The sequence below is a fragment of the Phalacrocorax carbo genome, chromosome 15 (assembly GCF_963921805.1).
Source record: "Phalacrocorax carbo chromosome 15, bPhaCar2.1, whole genome shotgun sequence".
Classification (NCBI taxonomy): Eukaryota; Metazoa; Chordata; class Aves; order Suliformes; family Phalacrocoracidae; genus Phalacrocorax; species Phalacrocorax carbo.
The window spans coordinates 8,710,791-8,729,030 of NC_087527.1; the positions used below are offsets into that span (position 1 = coordinate 8,710,791).

General features: G+C 35.8%; 1 protein-coding gene across 5 annotated transcripts in view; it reads left to right on the plus strand.

Annotated features, from left to right (window-relative positions):
* The window catches only part of HECTD4 (HECT domain E3 ubiquitin protein ligase 4), a 78,145-nt gene that overhangs the window by 20,884 nt on the left and 39,021 nt on the right, over window positions 1-18,240 (plus strand). For 2 of the 5 annotated variants that reach the window (XM_064466016.1, XM_064466020.1), the window contains exons 8-24: window positions 754-946; window positions 2,312-2,473; window positions 2,571-2,684; window positions 3,987-4,127; window positions 4,509-4,741; window positions 5,105-5,250; window positions 7,372-7,442; window positions 8,140-8,245; window positions 8,878-8,998; window positions 9,907-10,035; window positions 11,256-11,380; window positions 12,441-12,594; window positions 12,898-12,998; window positions 14,057-14,255; window positions 15,684-15,830; window positions 17,015-17,119; window positions 17,934-18,097. In XM_064466016.1, coding sequence (XP_064322086.1) covers window positions 754-946; window positions 2,312-2,473; window positions 2,571-2,684; window positions 3,987-4,127; window positions 4,509-4,741; window positions 5,105-5,250; window positions 7,372-7,442; window positions 8,140-8,245; window positions 8,878-8,998; window positions 9,907-10,035; window positions 11,256-11,380; window positions 12,441-12,594; window positions 12,898-12,998; window positions 14,057-14,255; window positions 15,684-15,830; window positions 17,015-17,119; window positions 17,934-18,097 — 2,411 coding nt within the window. The remainder of the gene's footprint in view (window positions 1-753; window positions 947-2,311; window positions 2,474-2,570; window positions 2,685-3,986; window positions 4,128-4,508; window positions 4,742-5,104; window positions 5,251-7,371; window positions 7,443-8,139; window positions 8,246-8,877; window positions 8,999-9,906; window positions 10,036-11,255; window positions 11,381-12,440; window positions 12,595-12,897; window positions 12,999-14,056; window positions 14,256-15,683; window positions 15,831-17,014; window positions 17,120-17,933; window positions 18,098-18,240) is intronic. The other 3 variants (XM_064466018.1, XM_064466017.1, XM_064466019.1) reach the window with 3 other exon arrangements.

An 18,240-nucleotide genomic window follows, 5' to 3' on the forward strand; every position in this document is an offset into this window, starting at 1 on the left:
TCACCACTTACACTTTTTGGCTGGCGAATGATTTAAAGGCCTCTGTTTACAAAACTTGCCAGTGAAACATCACTAAGAAAATACAGGAGGGTTCAGTATTTTTAAGTAGATTTTCATAAATAAACTGAAGATTCTTTAAGGTCTGTCCTTAAAAGACAGACCAAAGAGAAGATAATTCTGTTCAACCACAAAGTTGCAAACAAAACAAATGCTCATCTGTCTAGCTTTTGTAATACTTTTTTTGCAAGAAATTCTGACAGCAGATTTTAAGTTTTAGATCCCTGCCTAATATATTGGATTGTTCAATTTATCTTCATTAAGAGATGCGATCTTCAATCAAATGTCCCCTGAAGATTATGGTCTAAGAAAATCACCACTTACACTTTTTGGCTGGCGAATGATTTAAAGGCCTCTGTTTACAAAACTTGCCAGTGAAACATCACTAAGAAAATACAGGAGGGTTCAGTATTTTTAAGTAGATTTTCATAAATAAACTGAAGATTCTTTAAGGTCTGTCCTTAAAAGACAGACCAAAGAGAAGATAATTCTGTTCAACCACAAAGTTGCAAACAAAACAAATGCTCATCTGTCTAGCTTTTGTAATACTTTTTTTGCAAGAAATTCTGACAGCAGATTTTAAGTTTTAGATCCCTGCCTAATATATTGGATTGTTCAATTTTACTGTTCAGTTAAGGTGATCTGTCTCCTACAGATTTCAGTATCTAAAAATATTTATTTTCTCCATTTTAATAGGTAGAAAATGGTGTATGTATAGCAAATCCTCTACAGGAACGAATTATATTAATGAGAAAAGAGGGTGAATCTGCAAAGAGTATAAATGAGATGCTTCTGAGTAGGCTGTCTAGGTATAGAGCCTCCCCATCGGCAACATTGGCTGCTCTCACTGGCTCTACAATCTCCAATACATTGAAAGAGGACCAAGCAGGTCAGAAAAGGTTTTACTGACTAAGTAATTTTTCATGGTTTGTTTCTTAACACATATAGTATTGGTTCTAGTAATTACAAACCTCTTAGGACATGTAAAAAAAACAGGCTTTTTTTTCTTTTTCCAAAATAAGTGTTTGAAATATATATGCAGTATTTGCTTAATGCTTGAATTGCAAGTTCCTTTGCTAAATTAGGTATCGATTGTGAGAAAAGTGTAGGAATGAAAAACAGGAAGAATACTTGTAACACCCTTTTTTCCCCATGTATTCAACTATAGGACTGGTTTATGCCACATTTGATCAAACTGATAATTGCATTTGTCTGCTGGCAGTTCAACTGGGCTTCTAATTGTTATGTAGAAATAGACTGCAGTTTAGAAAATGAAACTCTTGTTTCACAGGCAAGTTGAATATTATAAATTGGAGGTAATTTGGCTTTTTTGAGGTAATTTGCAAAATGTTTGGATATTTTTGGGGGGCTTGCGGAAACTACCCAAGTTAATTAGGGAATCCTGAATGAACAGTGTTGATGGCTTTCAGGATAATCTGGAGCTTTATAGGATTGGTTTTAAGATTTTATTCCGTTCATCCTGAATTACTTCTCCCTTCATACATACATGAGGGTTTTATCTTCAATTTTAAACAATTAAAGGTATTTCCATAAAAATAAATCCTACAGGAAATAGATACGCTTACAGGGAAATTGGCAGAGAGTTGGCTTGAAGAGCTATTTTAAAGGCTGTGTTTTGTCAGTTAACAACTAGAGTGCTACAGAAGAAGAGGAGTTAGTGGTTATTCTTGGCTAATTCTTTAGTCAGTGCTCAGAAAAGTGTTGATCAGCAATGGCAGGAGCTAAGTCATTATGACTGTATACATTTCATATGGAGCAGGAGAACTTAAAATAGTAAATGCGTAGTGAATCTCAAATGATCTATGTTAAAGGATTATTTGGCTCTAAGATACTGCTTTCAATATGTTTATCACCATACAATTCTTAAAACAGTTTTGTTTATACTTAAATTTTAGGCTCCAAATTTTCCTGGTTAGGAAATTAGAGATTGCCTTTTTGTTTTGTTTTTTTTGTTGTTGTTGTTGTTTGTTTTTTTAAATTATTTTAAAGTTGTTTTCTTTAGTTAAATAACCTATGAAACTCCTTGTATCCTTCTGGGGATTGATACTGAATGTGTGGGATTGAGGCCACCCCTATACACAACTTCTTAAATCAACTTTGAAATACTGCAGAATGTAGCTTAAATGAATTTTCATATTGATTTATATGAAGCCATAAATAGAAATCTGCCTTGTTTGCTGCCTGTTATGAAGAAATACATGTTTGTGTCATATTTTTCTGTTTAATATTTCAGCTGCAAACACTAGCTGTGGGCTGCCGCTGAAAATGTTACGGAAGACTCCGATATACACATGTGGAACGTACTTGGTGATGCTGGTTCCACCCCCAGGTGGATCAGGCAGTTCTGCAACACGCTCGCTCTTTGGAGGAACAAGTGCTTTGTCGTCTTTAAAAAGTTAGTCGTATACGCTTGTGGTAGATTTTTTAAATCCTTGGTTTTCTGAAATTCAATAAACTTCTCAGAAATTTATTTGAGACTTTTTTCTATGTAGTTCTTGCTTCAAGCTTGGTGTTCAACATTTCGGATGGGCAGTTCACAAGCCGAGCAGATCTCATTGACGCTGCAGGAAGTTCACTTGGACGTGGTGCTCTAGTTCCAGGACTTGGTAAGAAGTAGATCTGTTTTCTGGGAATAATCTATGTGGATTTTAATTTGCATTAAGCAACTCTGCAGTTAGTGGGGTTTCACATCTGTGGTGAAATTTTGTGAGTTTAACGTTTTAGAAAGTTTGGAATTCCCACTATCTTGCTTTTGCAGTTTCAGCTGCACACAAGCGCAGAAAAGAATCTTGAAAGAAGTCTGCTTTTTATACCCTGCTTATGCTATGAGGTGCTACAAAGTTTTGAGTATCTTATCTCTATATTTGAAAATACATAAATGCATCTTAGCTGGAAAGTTGTCATATATATTTCCGATTTCCCTATCACTTTATGACTGAAACCTCATGAGTGTTTCTTCGGGACTTTTTTTAAACCTGTTTAGTGTAATAAAATAACCTTTTGAACAGTGTCCGTGCTCCTCAAACACTGTATATCATTACTACCATTTTAATAAGCAGTGGGTTTATGTTACCTAAGAAAGAATGTATTCTAAAAAATGTTAGAGATAAATAGTTTTAAATAATATTCTAAATGGTAGGGTGCATGCGTAGGTATAATTATATGTTAACCTGTTAGCTACTGTTACTGGAGATTTACCTCAGCCATTTGAAATATATTGACAAATGTGTTATTTTTGAACTTTTAAAATATGGTAAATGCCTCTGTCATAGAACAGTTGTGTCTATAATCCACTCATCCCTTTCCTTTTACTGTTTTGGACCTGCTTGTGTTTGTAAGCTTTGAGCTTTTTAGGAAATGAGTCTCTAAGCTTAATATTTTTTTAACAGTTGCACTGTGCAAAGTGTCAGTTTTACTAAAGCTACTACGTATTAACCACAAGACCTTTAAAACAAGTTCTAAGGTGCTCAATTGTCAGTAACTGTAGTAGAATAAATTTGAGATTTTTTCCCCATATAATATTTCTAGAAGTTACTAGTATCTGATGCCAGGCTTGGCTATTTTTTTAGTTTATGCACTGTGGCAGCCTATGATAGGTTTGTGGAAAAATAATACATGTTATGTACTTATCCTTATAAATAATGAGCACTGTGGAGTATTTACCTGAAACAGATGCTGTCGCACATTTATTTGAAACATCAAAAGGGATGTGCATTCGCTTCATTCCTTGGTTAAGAAATCTCCTTTTGATGTTTTTCATTCCAGTGCATTGTTATTAAATGGTTGTCACATGCCAGAGAACTTCTAAAGCAAATAATTTGGTTTTATGTCTGCTATAAAAATACTTTAGTCTGGTTTTCTAACAAACGGTCTGAAATTTGATGTGCAAAATATTTTCCTTTTCTTAGGTGCCTGTTATGATACTATGAATAACATGATATGGACATGCTCTAATGATTATATTGATCAGTGGTGTAATCCCGGGAACCAGGCGTTCCATTGTGTCTGTCAGAGACTGGGAGTGAGTCATGTCATTACAGAGCCCAAAGGTGACGTAAACCTACAAGTTAGTGTTTTACACAAAGTGGAAGTGACATGTACAATTATAATAGAATAAATATACAGAAACTACCTTCTGAAACTTTCTATTAAAAGTTGAGTTTATTCTTGAGAAGTTGTTTATAAATATTGGTCATGGCTTATCTTTGCTTTAAGAAAGGAAAAAGCAAAAAGCAAGATGTGTTTGGAAGTTTCCAGATTCTTGCTACCTTTAGCACATTAAAAAAGTGATGTGGTGTAATTCTTTTGTTTATCATGTGAGTGGGTGTCCTGAAGTTAGAGATGATGGTGATATCTTGTGTTTTAGAAGCAAATATTAATGCTATAGTTGGTGTTTGTAGACAGTATTTGAACTGCTTTTCTTCTTCTAGGGGATGCAACAACCACAAATGAGGTTATTAACCAGTTACTGCACCATGTTGGTGCCATGTGTATCCACCAACTCAACCTGCTCGCAGCCAGCAACAATCTTCCCATAACAAATTTTTTGGGCAAGCAACATCCAATTGAAGCACATCATCTCAGCAGTATTTGTGACATTATGGAAAAAGCTATGGTGAATGGAGATACTTGTATAATACGCTGCATCCTTGTTGTCTTTCAGGTATAAGGGCATCTTAAATGTACTTCACAATAAACACTAAAAACACTACTAGGTTGGTTTTTTCCCTCTTTTGCATTCAATTTAATGGAGGTTAACTTAGCAGTGGCTTTACAGTATCTTATACACCCATTTAAGAGTCCTAATTTAAAGGTAATTGTCACCTTTACAGATTAAAATGAAACCCAGAGAGGTTAATTCCTTATTTCTCTCTTTTTTTTTTTTTCCTTTTTTTGATCCAAAGCCAGTTTCTGACTCTGAGATTTCTAGTGACCTAGACAAATAGTTTGAGAAACTGACTGCAGAAGAAGAATTAATGCAAACAATGTTTAAGTTTTTAATTTTGTTGTATTTAACTTTTCTTAGGTGGTTTTTAAATTTTTCTTCAGCCCACAAACCGAAAGAAACAGAGATATTGTTAGGAGGTCTGGCCTGTTACTTTGGCAGTTACTGATGGCACCAAGGGATCAGATTTGCTCTGAAATTCAGAAGGAGGTTTGTCTAGCTATAAGGTAAATATTTGTTTTGTCAAATTAAACTTAACTTAGATTTTAGATTATTTGAAAATGTTGTAACAGGTGAACATTCAAATTGTATTCAGCAGTTTAATTTTAAATTAATATGATATAATTTAGGTTGGCATAGTATGATACGATTATTATGATCTATATCTGTGGAAGAAGGGAAATACAATGTGTTTGTCTTGATGACAGTGAAATAACAGATAGTAATTACTTTCCATGCTTCTTTTCATTTGTTGCTTTTTATTGGCTCTCTCTAGAGGTTTTTTTTTAATGTTTATTTTAATAGATCTGCTAAATTCAAGCAAAGTTTTCTGCATTTCATTGATGGCTAGAATGACTTCCGTATTGAGTTTATACAGTTTTTTGGTGTTCTGGAGTAGGTAAAGCTGATGTCAGCTGTTATACCACTCTTCCAAGTGACAATACTGAAATTCTCCTAAACAAAAGGAGTGTGAGGGGAAACAGAATGAATAATACCTGAGGAATGCTATAAGGTTGAAGGCCCAGGTAAAAACACTGGCAGAGTACTAAGACTGACTGTAGAAAGTCTCAGCTTTATGTTTAGAAAACAGGAATCTCTTTTGGTAGAAGGATGAGCATTATGTCTCTGGGTTAGTACGTCAGGTCATCAAACACTTAAACAGGATGGTTGCTTTCACTCCGCATCATATTAGTTACTGCATCTCTTGAACCTGATGCTGTGTAATTTCCTTTCTCCAACTTGTCAAAATACCAGAATGACTAAGTACAGGGAAGCAAGCAAAAAGTGTGATTGTGTATCACGAAAACGAGATAATGTAAATCTCAAGGACAAGGAATGCTGTCTGAAATGTCCAAAGTACAAATATACTCTGCTTTCAAGTGGGAAGTGCTCCAAAGGTTGAGAACAAAATCTTCTGAAGATCAACCTGCATTTTTTTGTGTGTGTGAATCACGACGTTCAAAATTTCAGTGGCTTTATGCAATTCTTAAGTGAGTGAAGGAGAATAGTGTATCTTTAGTATGATTACCTAGCATTTTCAGGGTCTTGATTTTTGACAGGGGAAAAAAGTGTATCCTGTCAACTGTATGGATAGCTGCTACGTTTTCCCCTTGTTTAAACCCTATATCCTCCAATGACTTATAAAAAATCAGGGGTGGGCATTAGGTAATATCTCCTTCCTCCTGTTTTCTCATTGGGGGTTTCTGATGCCAATGGAAACCTCAAAATTAGCTTGCAATGTATGATAACGTTTCCTGATGTTTGTGTCACAAGTTGGTCAGCATGAGCCAGAGGGAGGGAAGCTGCAATAATCTCTGCTTTATGTGTGAAGCTGAAAAACATACCAGTTTTCTTTTCTATGAGAGTGTTAAAGAGAAAAGGGGAGAAAGAAAAGAAGAAAAAGTCTGCATAAGAGTTTCAACACTTCAGACAGTCACGAAGTACTCCTTTTAAGTTACTGTGATCTTCTATCTTGATGTGATAATTCATGTAGAAAATACAAAGTTCATCAGAAGTTAGAGGGGAAAAATATCTCCACAAGGAGTATTCATGCATAGCTGTGTTGTTTCTGAAATGCTAGCTCTAGAATCTTCTGCTTAGCTTAAACTAAGGCTTCTATAAGGAGCTAGTCTGTAATAAGTAGAAAACTGTAATAGTGTAGTGACTTCTTGATTACTGTCTCCTGCATTTTCCATTGTTCTTATCACAGATAAGCCACAGCTCTTACCCCATTGCGAGAGATGAGTTGTTCTCTAAGCCCTCATCTGTTTTTTCTGACATTTGTCTGTTTCTTGAAAAAATGATTGTGCTGTCATACATAAAAGTGATTAATGTGGAGTTTCGCAGAGGGAAGCAAATAGCACTTGAAGAAGCTTTGGGACCTAAATATTAAAATATAGTCGATTACAAGGGATTTCCGCAGAAAGCAGCTCCGTATTTTATGGCTGTTAAAAATGTTAAAATATGGAGGATGCCTTTTTAAGTCAGAAGCAGCCATTACATAGTCATTCTAAGTGTTATATCAGATACTAAGCTGAGATTCTGTGATGCCATTTTTCACATCTATTGAAATTATTTTGTACACTTATAAATACGTTAAGTAATACCTGGTTTTATTCTTTCTTTAGCTCTGGCTTGAATATCCTGTATCCTGGAGAAGCAGAAATCAATAATTTATTAAAATTGGTCTTAACTGAAGGTGAGAATGTCTTATTGGCATGTCAGAGTGTATTTTTTCTAATTGAAAACAAAAAGTGAAAATAATTCTCAACCTCTGGAGGGAGAGAAGTTCAGAATATTGAGCACTAGTCTGCTTTTAAACCCATCCTATTCTAGGAATTTACAGAATGCTTCATATTCTGAAGCTGCCTTCTGAATGGTCAAGCATTTGTTAGGTGTAGAAAAGGAAAATTTGTCTCAATCAGGCAGCTATTTGAAATAGAAAAGGATTATGGTTTTCTTTTGTCAGTATTAATAATGTTTCTTGTCCAGGTTGTATTTTAGAACACCTGGTTAGCCGTTAGTGTTACCCATGGCAATTACACAGTAACCAAGTGGTAATTTTAGTCCTTAGAGTAATGATTTACTTGCATTCACCATGAAATGGGAGTCTGGACTTAGAAGCAGCTGATGCACAGTAATTCGTTACTTCATAGGAATGTGTTCATGCATCAAAGTCCTTGGAATTTAAAACAGTGCGATGTGCAGAGTAAGCTTTAACAGCCTGTAATATCAACAGGGAATAGGGTTACACTGTAAATAAAGTAATTTCTGAAAAGTTGCGTTGTGCTGGCTAAACCACAACATGCATATATTAAGCAAGATATTTGAGGAAATAAAAATAAATTCATTCTGTAAAATGCTGTTTTGCAAAAGTGTTTTTCATTCCATTTTAGGAGAGAGAAACAGTGGTCTCTCTCAACTTCGTGACGTTATCCTGACTAATTTAGCTGAACAGCTTCAGAACAACAGATTTGGAAGTGAAGATGATGATCATTATAGGTAAAATGCACAATACGCTTCCCCCCCCCCCCCAATAATGTACATTTCTGTTGTTTGCTTAGGTAAGCTTGCATAAAATTTTGCAGAAATTTGTTGTTATCTTACTAGCAGTGTGACCTGAAATACTATCTTTGTGTCCATGGTGGGTAGGATTTCATTAGGGCAAGGGAGAGAGAGGTTTGATATTTTAGGGGAAACTTTGGAGACTTCTGTGCACAGACATGTTTGGATTCCCTGCTACTTACCATGTATATGGTAAGTGTGGATGATAATTCAGGAGTAGAATATTATGACATTGCTCTCCATATCACTACATTGGGTGACTTTTCAGCAGTGAAACTGTCAGTCTCAAGTACCTGTTCAAGTTGGGAGGAATCTATTTTAGGAGTCATTACAAGTCATTGATACGTATCAGTGCAGTGCAGGAAATCACTGGTAATCTGTTGGATTAATTGTTGTTAAACATTTCAGGCTTGTTTTTTTTTGTGTCTGCATCTCTGAACTTGAACAGGTATTTGTTTTGGTTTCACATAACTTGTGATACAGCTTGCAGGGACTTTTGAGATGTACAATACAAAATACACAATAATTAGTCTATTAACGCTTTGCATCTTTCCTGCATTTTTTTGAAGACTAAATGATGAGCTGTTGCACTACATTCTCAAGATTGTTGTCCGAGAATCTTGTGTCTTAATCACCAAGTGCCAAACTGTATCTAAAGATGATTTTCAAAGGCTTCTTTCAACTGTGCCTGTAAGTAAAATGTGTTTTGATAAAAGTAAATTTGCCTTTGGCTTCCTTTCCCCCTCTAAATCCATCTTCTTTACTGAATATGTAAGGTGGAACTTTTATAGCTGGGTGTCTTAACAAATACGGGAAAAGAATGTCTTTTGTTTATGCAGTGCAGGAAAGGAAGAAACAATTTCTTATAGCAATGTAAATTGTACAGTAATGCTAGAACAGATTTATATATGAATATATTTCCCAGTTGCTCTGGTAGCTGTTTCAATTTTAAAGAAGTTTGTGTATCTCAATCTTCAAAACATTACAACAATTAAAAAGCAAACTCTTTTTGCAGTTGTGTGTAATGGTTCACACAAGCAGAAAGGATTATCATTTACAGACAAATATGAGTGAATTTAATGGCAAAAGTATGCATAGGTGTTTTCAGCAGGGTCAGCTCCCCGATCTGGCTGATGGCGAAGGCAGATGAGCTTGCATGCAAACACTGGGGCGGGGACAGGAAGTCATGGCCTGCAGGAGGATGGGAAAGGAGTAGTAGCAAGGAACCATGACCTTCGGGAATGTGAATTAAATTTAGCTCTATGGTGGCATTATCTTTCAAGAATTAATGTTATGGTATTGGAGTATTGCTATAATGTTACATACTTGAACAAAATAGTACTGCTTCTATATATATTTTGCAAATTATTTGACACAATTCAGTGTTTTATAACCAGCTTCTTCTCTTAAATATGTATTAACGAGCTTGTGTTAGATCAGCAAAATACAATTTCTCTTGAAGGGGAATAATTTTTTGGTTTTGCTTGTCCTCTCCCTCAACTTTTTTCTCTTTTATATTTCAAAGTACAAGGATTACCTGAGAATCAAGGTTGATTAAAGGGTTTAGATAATGTAAAGTGTACTTATTTATGTTAAAGGCTGCATCTTCGTGTTTGCGGTATCTGATGGCTGTACAGAACCACCTCCTCAGTAACACTATTTTGATTAAACCTGATGAAAATGATGACAGTGACAGCTCCTTGCAGGGAGAGACATTGAAGGTACAGGTAAACACCAAGTTTTATTCTAGTATGGCTCTCTACAGTCAGCGTTCCTGTGACATCTCTTGTTTCTGTAAAGCATTCTACTTACACGGTTTTGTTGGTTCTTTTGCTCTAGTTAAATAGTTAAGTTACTGTAGACAGATTTTTCCTGTTCTCCAGCTGAAATCTGCCATTGTTCCATGTTGAGTTGGGTTCAACCCAAGAACCCGCTTGGGTTCTGTATTGTAAGTGAAAGCAGACACTTCCCTTCCTCTAAAGACAAGTATAATGAGGTTTAAAATGTATTTTAATTAATATGTGCTGGTAAAAAATTCACCTCTAGGAATCCTTTCTGGACACATTACTCGCCCCCCAGTTTCTCTTCTCCAAATCACTTATATGGTCTTTGAAAATTTTTCAGATTTAAATAAAAAGGATTTTCTCGTTTGCCTTACCTGGCTTCTGCTTTTTTTTCAGTTTTAACTTATAAAGCTTATGTAGAACAACCTACATCTATTGTCTGAAATAGCATGAACAATGTTTGTGGCAAGGAAACTGTTAGAGGACAAGGTTTTTGTGGACAGTAGTTGTTTTATTGGTATAAGTTTTATTAAAATGCAGTCATTTCATATTACTGCTGGAATAGTCTTGAATGAACTCATAGAAGCTAGGTTTGTCCTAGCATGCAGCCTGTCTTGTAATAGATTTTGTAACAGCAAAATTCTTCTATAATGCTATTGACTTCACAACTTCTGATACTGTTTGTTAAGCTGATTTTGTCTGCTGCTCTTTGAGATTTTGTGTGCTTGTAATCTGCTGCAGTTGAAAGTTATTTGTTCAGGCTCATTGAGTAAATGCTAAATATTGTAGTACTTTTCTTGTCTCTCTATTCACCCATGTTTTCATTGTTCAGTTTCTCTCTCTACAGTGATCCTCATGCCTGCTAGGACATTCTGTCACCAATGCTGTACCTTGGCTGGCTAACAGCTCTCACTCCTGTGCTGGACTTGGGGATTCCTTCCCTCTAGAAACTGGCTGTGCATCCTGTAAAATATGCACCTAGTTTCTCCCAGCACTTTGGGGCTTAGCATTAATCAAATTTAAGTCTTGGATGAATCTACTGCTGCAGGCCTGCCAGGTCACACTATCATTATTTTAATTTGGAAATCCATCGTTTTGTTCTGTTGTCCTTCTTTTTGTATTCCGTAAGAATTTAAGTATCCTGTAACTCTCTTTGTACCTAGGAGCTAAAGACCAGCATTTTGTCTCTTGCTACACAAATTCTGACAGGATGTGATGAAGTCCTAGAAATGCTGCAACAAGTCACTACAGCACTAATAAACAGTGACATTTCTGATAGAGAACAAAGGTAAGACAAGTATGAGCATGTTAACTTGGAAACAGTAAACTTTCTTTTTGAGGCTTATTGTATAGGCACAGTTAGCATTACTTGTTTTTTGTTATAACTTCATACTTGAGCTTTGAGTGTATGGGAACTGTTTCTTACCATAGCATTTGCGTAGCACTTAGCTCTTGAAAAATTTAGAATCTGACCCTCCAGGTCAGTACTACTAGCCTGATAGTCTGTAGAAGCTCTTCAAATTGGTAAGGTTTTAGTCAGTTGCAATAGTATTTATGATCAGAGTAACTGGAAACAAACTGTAGTTAGTCAGTGGGGAATAATCCTATAAGCTAGGGCAATTTTTTTTATTTTTAAATTCCTAATACACGTCTAGTAGCTGGACTAGATATTTTATTTGTCTTGGATGTTGTTATGATATCCTGCATGTTTCATCAGGTAGCATCACCTTGCCCTTCCCTGTCTCCCCTCCAGGTAAAAATATATGTTGGAAATCAGATGTAAACAAAAGCTGTGAACCTTTTCTCTAGTTAAACACCGCTGTCTCCCAGTTGTGTTTCAGGTTTTGGTTTCCATGCTTTTCTGTGCCTGCAAGATCAGTTTTGTTTCTTGGCAATACACAATTCCTTTGAGATGTTTTCAGATGGGTTTCATGTTCAAATATATTTTTATAGATACAGATTCTTTTAAAGTACTTTGAGCTGTATGTGCTAGCAGTCTGATATACGTACTGAACAAATACATTCGTTTTTGGTGTGGACTTTCATCCCATGCCCATGGGAGCTTATAATTTTCTAAGTAATTATTAAACTCTTGATTTACTGTCTTCTGGTCTATCACTGTTTAGTAAGAATTGATAGCAAAGACTAAGACAAAACTTGGAAAATTTATAATGTTTTCAAGATCTAAGTTTTTGGTTGGTTTTTCTTCTTAAATGTAATGCAAATGGTCTCTGTATTTTGAATTGCCTACTTATGCGGTCTGTTACAAAGTTAAGCAGATGACTAAAAAGAGTAGTGATACTACATGAAAATAGTTGTCATTATCTAAGTCTTGACTCTCCTTACAGATTAAAAGGCCTAGAGCAAATTACAAAGGCTACTATGCTTGGTCATCTGCTTCCCGTCCTACTGACATCTCTGATGCATCCAAATTTGCAAACTCTAACTATGGCTGATGCCTTGATGCCTCAGCTGGTGCAGCTGGTTCTTTACACAAGTCAGGTATGGTCTTTGTATCAGCAGTTGTCTTCAAAGGGAAAAAGATGTGGCATGTATGTTCTAAAATGCTGTAGATCTTGGTCAACTCTCTGCAGTAAGTGATCTACAGATCATAGTTTAACAATTGCTCAACAGCTACAAAAGCTGATAATGCTGAATATTAAATTTTGACTTTGTACAGCAGCTACTATGTAATGACTTATGGTCAATAACAACACACAGTGTGGTTGTTAATATAGTCAATAGCAAGGTTTTTAAATTATTTACTCTTTGCATGTTTCTAACACTGTATCTTTTGTGCCACAGACTGCACTGCTGCTTAAAACTCAGTCTCCAGTTTTCTCAGAACTGAACAGTTCCCCTAGTGGTGCATCAGAACAGAAAGGGAAGCTGTTACCTGACGAGAGGTGATTTTTCTTTACACTTGGGACTTTTCATGGGATAAAATATCTCAGCTGTAATGCTCGTATGACCATTGTGTGGTCAAATCTTAAAGCAGCAATTTTACTTTTTTCTTTTTTGAAAGGCAAATTTGTAATGGTTTGTAAGGCTGTCTTAAAGATAGATAAGTATTTATGAAAGACAACTAGTTCTAAATTTTTTTTGCCCAGAGAACTAAATGATTAGTATCTTCGAGTTGTTTGCATAGGGTATAGTTTGTTTCGGTTTTTCCCTCTCCTCAAGCATTAGGAATTCTAAATGTTCCTCTTACGATAATTAGGCTAAGGAAGACCGTTGTGAGAAAATGTATATTGCTCTGGCAGCATGAGATACAGTATTAAAACCATTGGAAAGATAGTAAATGCTTTCATTTACCTAGAGAAATACAGCAATTTAAAGTCCTGCATTTAAATCCTGTGTCTCAGCTCAAAGTTATACAGCTTCTGCTTAGGAACAGAAACACATAGCTAAATTAAATTTAAAAATACTCATCATAGCTATTTGCAATGTTGCAGAATTTGTAGCATTAATCAGCTTGTGATAATGTGTAATATACTATGTGAAAACTCTGAAGAATTTCTTTTCAATCCTCCTCCAAATTATAAGCTTCAGTGAAATATTAGACATATTGGTTTTTGACTGTATAATCAGTTTTGGGTGCTGTCCCAGGAGGGAAATTTTTTTACACTACCAATTGTGTGTTAGAATCCATAGACAGTACCATTTCTTTTTTTATGGTGCTACTTAGCTTGTGTACCATCATTTGGAAATTGGAAAGCATAGGGAAAAGTTCAGATTTCACAGGTTAGAGATTGGCATAGTTATTTCTAATGTACAGAGTTCATGCTGTTTAAGTTCTGCATGTTCCCTCGATACAGTTATGCCTAAAATGAGGAGTCAATACTTTGTGTCACTGTGTTTCAATACCGAGAGGTGATTTTAAGTACTTAATAGTTTGATGTCTGAATATATGGTAGAAATCAGTGTGTTGAATTTTAGGACTAATTTTTCACTCTAATTTCAGAATGCTGGAAGAGAAGGAAGAACCAGGTTTTCTTACGGGTTTGAAGATCCCTGCTCCCTGGGCTGCTGGGAAGACTGTAGAAACAGTTCATCCTGTCAGGGATAACTATAAATTTAAAGAAACTGTACATATTCCAGGAGCCCGCTGTTTATATCTTAGATTTGACAACAGATGTTCTTCACAATATGATTACGATAAGGTAAGCAAGGGCCAATTCAGAAATTCTTTCTTTTGTATATATTTCCGTCAGCAGCATTTCCCATTTTCATCTTCTCTGCCCCTTGTCTTTCATGGCACCTGATTTCCAGTAATCAGGGTGATGCAGGAGGTTTTTATTGAGAGGAGCTTATTAGTGTACACTGAAATGTCCCAGTCTATTTACTTGAAGGCTGTAAAGTACAGGCACGCAGAGTGGTTATTTCTGGTGTTGCACAGGTGTGAATAACTTCTCAAAAGAATTCTTGAGTCTCATCTTAAGACTAGACTTAGGTAAATGATAGAAAATGTACAGAGTTGTTGACATGAAAAGGCAGGAAGATGAAGATAAATGGTTCATGTTTAATTTCTATTATACTTGGAGAAACAATCCAAAAAGAATATGTGCTTAATTCTTCTTGTTTCAGAACATAATATGCAGTGATTGTTCCCATGTTTAAAACCTGTTTGTTCTGAGGATCTTTTGTTAAGAGTTAGGCTCTGTAATTAGTTTGCTCAAAAGATGTCAGAAATAGTGATAGTTATGAAATAGCAGAAATACAGTAGGCTCCAGAGGTACGCGGTTTGGGACGGTGGGGCAGGGTTGTTTTGTTTTGGTTCCCCCACCCCGATATTCATACCAACTCTTCCATTTTTTTAAAAGTTAATTTCATGATGGCTCAGATTGTCAAGGTTTGACTTCCTTCTCATTTTTACTGCTGTTCAGTTTTCATTATTTCTCAAATTTTAATCTAGCTGCCTACATTGTAGATTAGCACAATTTGTTTAAACTGGGTAGAACTGGAAAGGTTACTCCCCCTGCCCTGATGATAAATGGCTTGTTTACATGGATTAATATGAACAAGTATTTTCAGTTTCAAGAACTCAACTAATAGCACTTACTTTGTATAATCAGAGTGCTACTTGTGCTGCTTACTAATTGTTGCAATATATTCTTCGACATAGAGCAAGTCCTGTGATACTCACTGCCATTAGTTTTTATAAGTGCCTTTATATTAATGTCACCCATTACTGGTTGAACCCCTCCAGAAAACTTTGGGCCTTATCATGTTCCCATGGAAGTCACTGACAAAATATTAACTTCAATGGGAGCAGGATCAATCCGTTCAGTAGTTGAGAGGTGGTATGTTCTAGTTAGCTCAGCATGAGGACTGGGAGTTAGGATTTCTCCTGACTTCAGCTCCTAGTTCCTGCTGCTGACTTGCTGTGTGACCTCGAGGGCAAGTCACTTGATTTCCTCTCTGCCTCAGTTTCCCCATCTGTAAAATGGGGATAATAATACTTGCCTACTCACCTCACAGGGCTGTTGTGAGGATTTGTTAATGTTGATAAAGCGCTTTGAAAATATAAAGCGCGATGTAAGTGCTAAGTATTATTATTATTATTAGATTTTCTTGTTTTTCTCTTACAGTCTAACAGTGTATTTTATGTTTTGAAGTTGGTGATCTATGCTGGTCCTAACACAAACAGTAGGAAGGTTGCTGAGTATGGAGGCAATACACTGGGATATGGCAGCCGTAGTGTCTTAGGAACTGGTTGGCCGAAAGACTTAGTAAAGGTACAGTATTATAATCCAACAATATTTCACATAGAAAAATCCCCTTTGGAAACCATGTCAAGTCCATTTCAACCCTTATAGCAATAAAGTCTAAGCTTTTAAGTGTACAGTTATCCATGATGAGATCACTTCTTAAGTGGCCTGTTATGACCTTGGGGAATAACTTGAAACTCAACTGTGTGTTATGTGTGATGCTTCTCTTTGAGCTTATCTTGTTCTGTTATGTCTTACTGGAATTCATTATCGGTATGTTTTAGACCTGGAGTCTCTAATGGCACTACTGTTCTCATAAATATATCTTCCCAGGAGAAATTCTTCCACAGTCTGAGGCTGTGCATATTTTCTTAAGGTCTGTGGGCATGACTGAATTTTTTTAACAGTAACCCACAAATATAACAAGTAGTAAATGTAGCAACTTTCCAAACGTTTGTGTTGGGTTTTAAAGTTACATTGGATCCATCTGGCAATAAAGCTAAGACAGAAAAATCCCTCAAACTTATTGAAACGTCAATATTTCAAGAATTTTGCAGTATGTTCCCTCAGATTTTTTGCAGTATGGTTTTCTTTTGTATGTGCTTGTGCTGCTACATTGTCCCAGACTAAAACTGGGCTTATAAAAGTAACAAAAAATAATTTCAGAAAGAAAAACAAGAAATAATGAACTGGAAAGCAATTTCAGACAAGCACTCCGTTGTCCACAATTAATGGAATTTCATTTATTTTTCAGACACAGATTTTTATACTGCTCTTTTAGCAAACTCTTCTTTTAATATGTTGACATTCTTCTTCAAGAGCTTATCTGTCTTCCTTCAGGAAGGGAACTGATTATTGCATGGCTTCTTGCAGACAAATAATGAAAGCTTTTTGATGAAAATCAAGGCCAAGTAATACGGACTGATAAATTCTGCTTCTGATTCTACAACTACGGTGGCTTTTTTTTGTTTTACTATAGTTAGCCAGCAGCAAAATGAAACTCAAATTGTCCACTAAAAGATATCCTTACAAAAAGGGAAGAATCTTAAATCAGAGTATATAATCGGAGATAAAAATGATACTTAGATAACTGTCATTAAAAACATTAATCCATAAAATAAGCCACATTTATGAAAAGCCTGTTTGTTTGTCTCAATTCTTAAATGTATCTTTTTTTTTTTTTCCCCCTTCCTCCCCATCAAAATTTTAAGGTGGAAGGAGATACAGTCACCTTCTCCTTTGAAATGCGGAGTGGTCGTGAGCACAACACTCCAGACAAAGCTATGTGGGGCTTTGCTTGCACTGTTCGAGCACAGGTACTCAAACATAACAGATTCCGTGGGATAGGTTCAGCTTCAATTTATCTTCTCTCTGTTACACACTTCAGATCAAATAGAAGTGTAATTCATAGTTTGAAGTTAATGTTTGAAATTTAAAACAATAATAGCTTACTTATGTTGACAACAAGACAAATCACCTTTTTACAATGTAAAGGACCTAAGTTTTAGATGTTTGGCTTCCTTAGCCAGAGATACCTTGTGGCACGGTCTGTAGCGTGCTTACGGTTTTGTGAAGATAGTTATTACCAAATATGTCTTACCTATCTCTTGTCATTGACACTGGTCTTGGATGAAGTCACTTTAATATCTCTTGCTGCTTGTAGATCAGGGTTTCTTTGGAGAGATGGGTACCTTGTAACGACGAGGAAATTGGAGAGTTAATGGGGGAATAATGATTCCAGTCTATAAAGAAGAGAGGGGAGGGATGCTGGGATCAAACAAAAGGAAAAATTAATCCCACTACCAGGAAGCTAGTAGTCCTAGCCTTTGAGATTACAGATCTGCAGGCCAGAGAATGACTGAACCAAAAATAACTTTACCTTTTCTTCCTTGGTTCAGAAGAAAAATGTTTAAATCCTTTGTTTCTTGTCTTGAGTTGTTCTTTTATATATTGCTTTTAATTGTTAAGCATTTTTTTTAGTATACCTCTGTGTAAGAGACATATGATTGATATATATCTATATCTTTATAAAAGTATATATATAAATATTAAATCTCCTCTCTTGAAATGTATTGGGGAAGGACTTTAAGGTTGATTGATTAGTGCAGCTTATCACTATTCCTACTACAGGAGTCTTCAGAGGATGTGTCAGGAGGCTTGCCATTCTTAGTTGACCTGGCACTTGGCCTTTCTGTGTTAGCTTGTTCTATGCTGCGAATATTATACAATGGACCAGAAATTACCAAAGATGAAGAAACCTGTCAAGAGCTCTTAAGATCTAAACTATTACAAAGGTAAAAAGAAAAAAAAATTTTTTTATCTGAGTTCCCGTGCGGGTTTTTTCTGAGGGAAGGTGACTTTTGTAGTTGTGCCCAAGTCTTGTGTTTTAAAGTGATGTTTTGATATTTTTTCCTGCAGAGTTTGTTCAGCAGTTCTG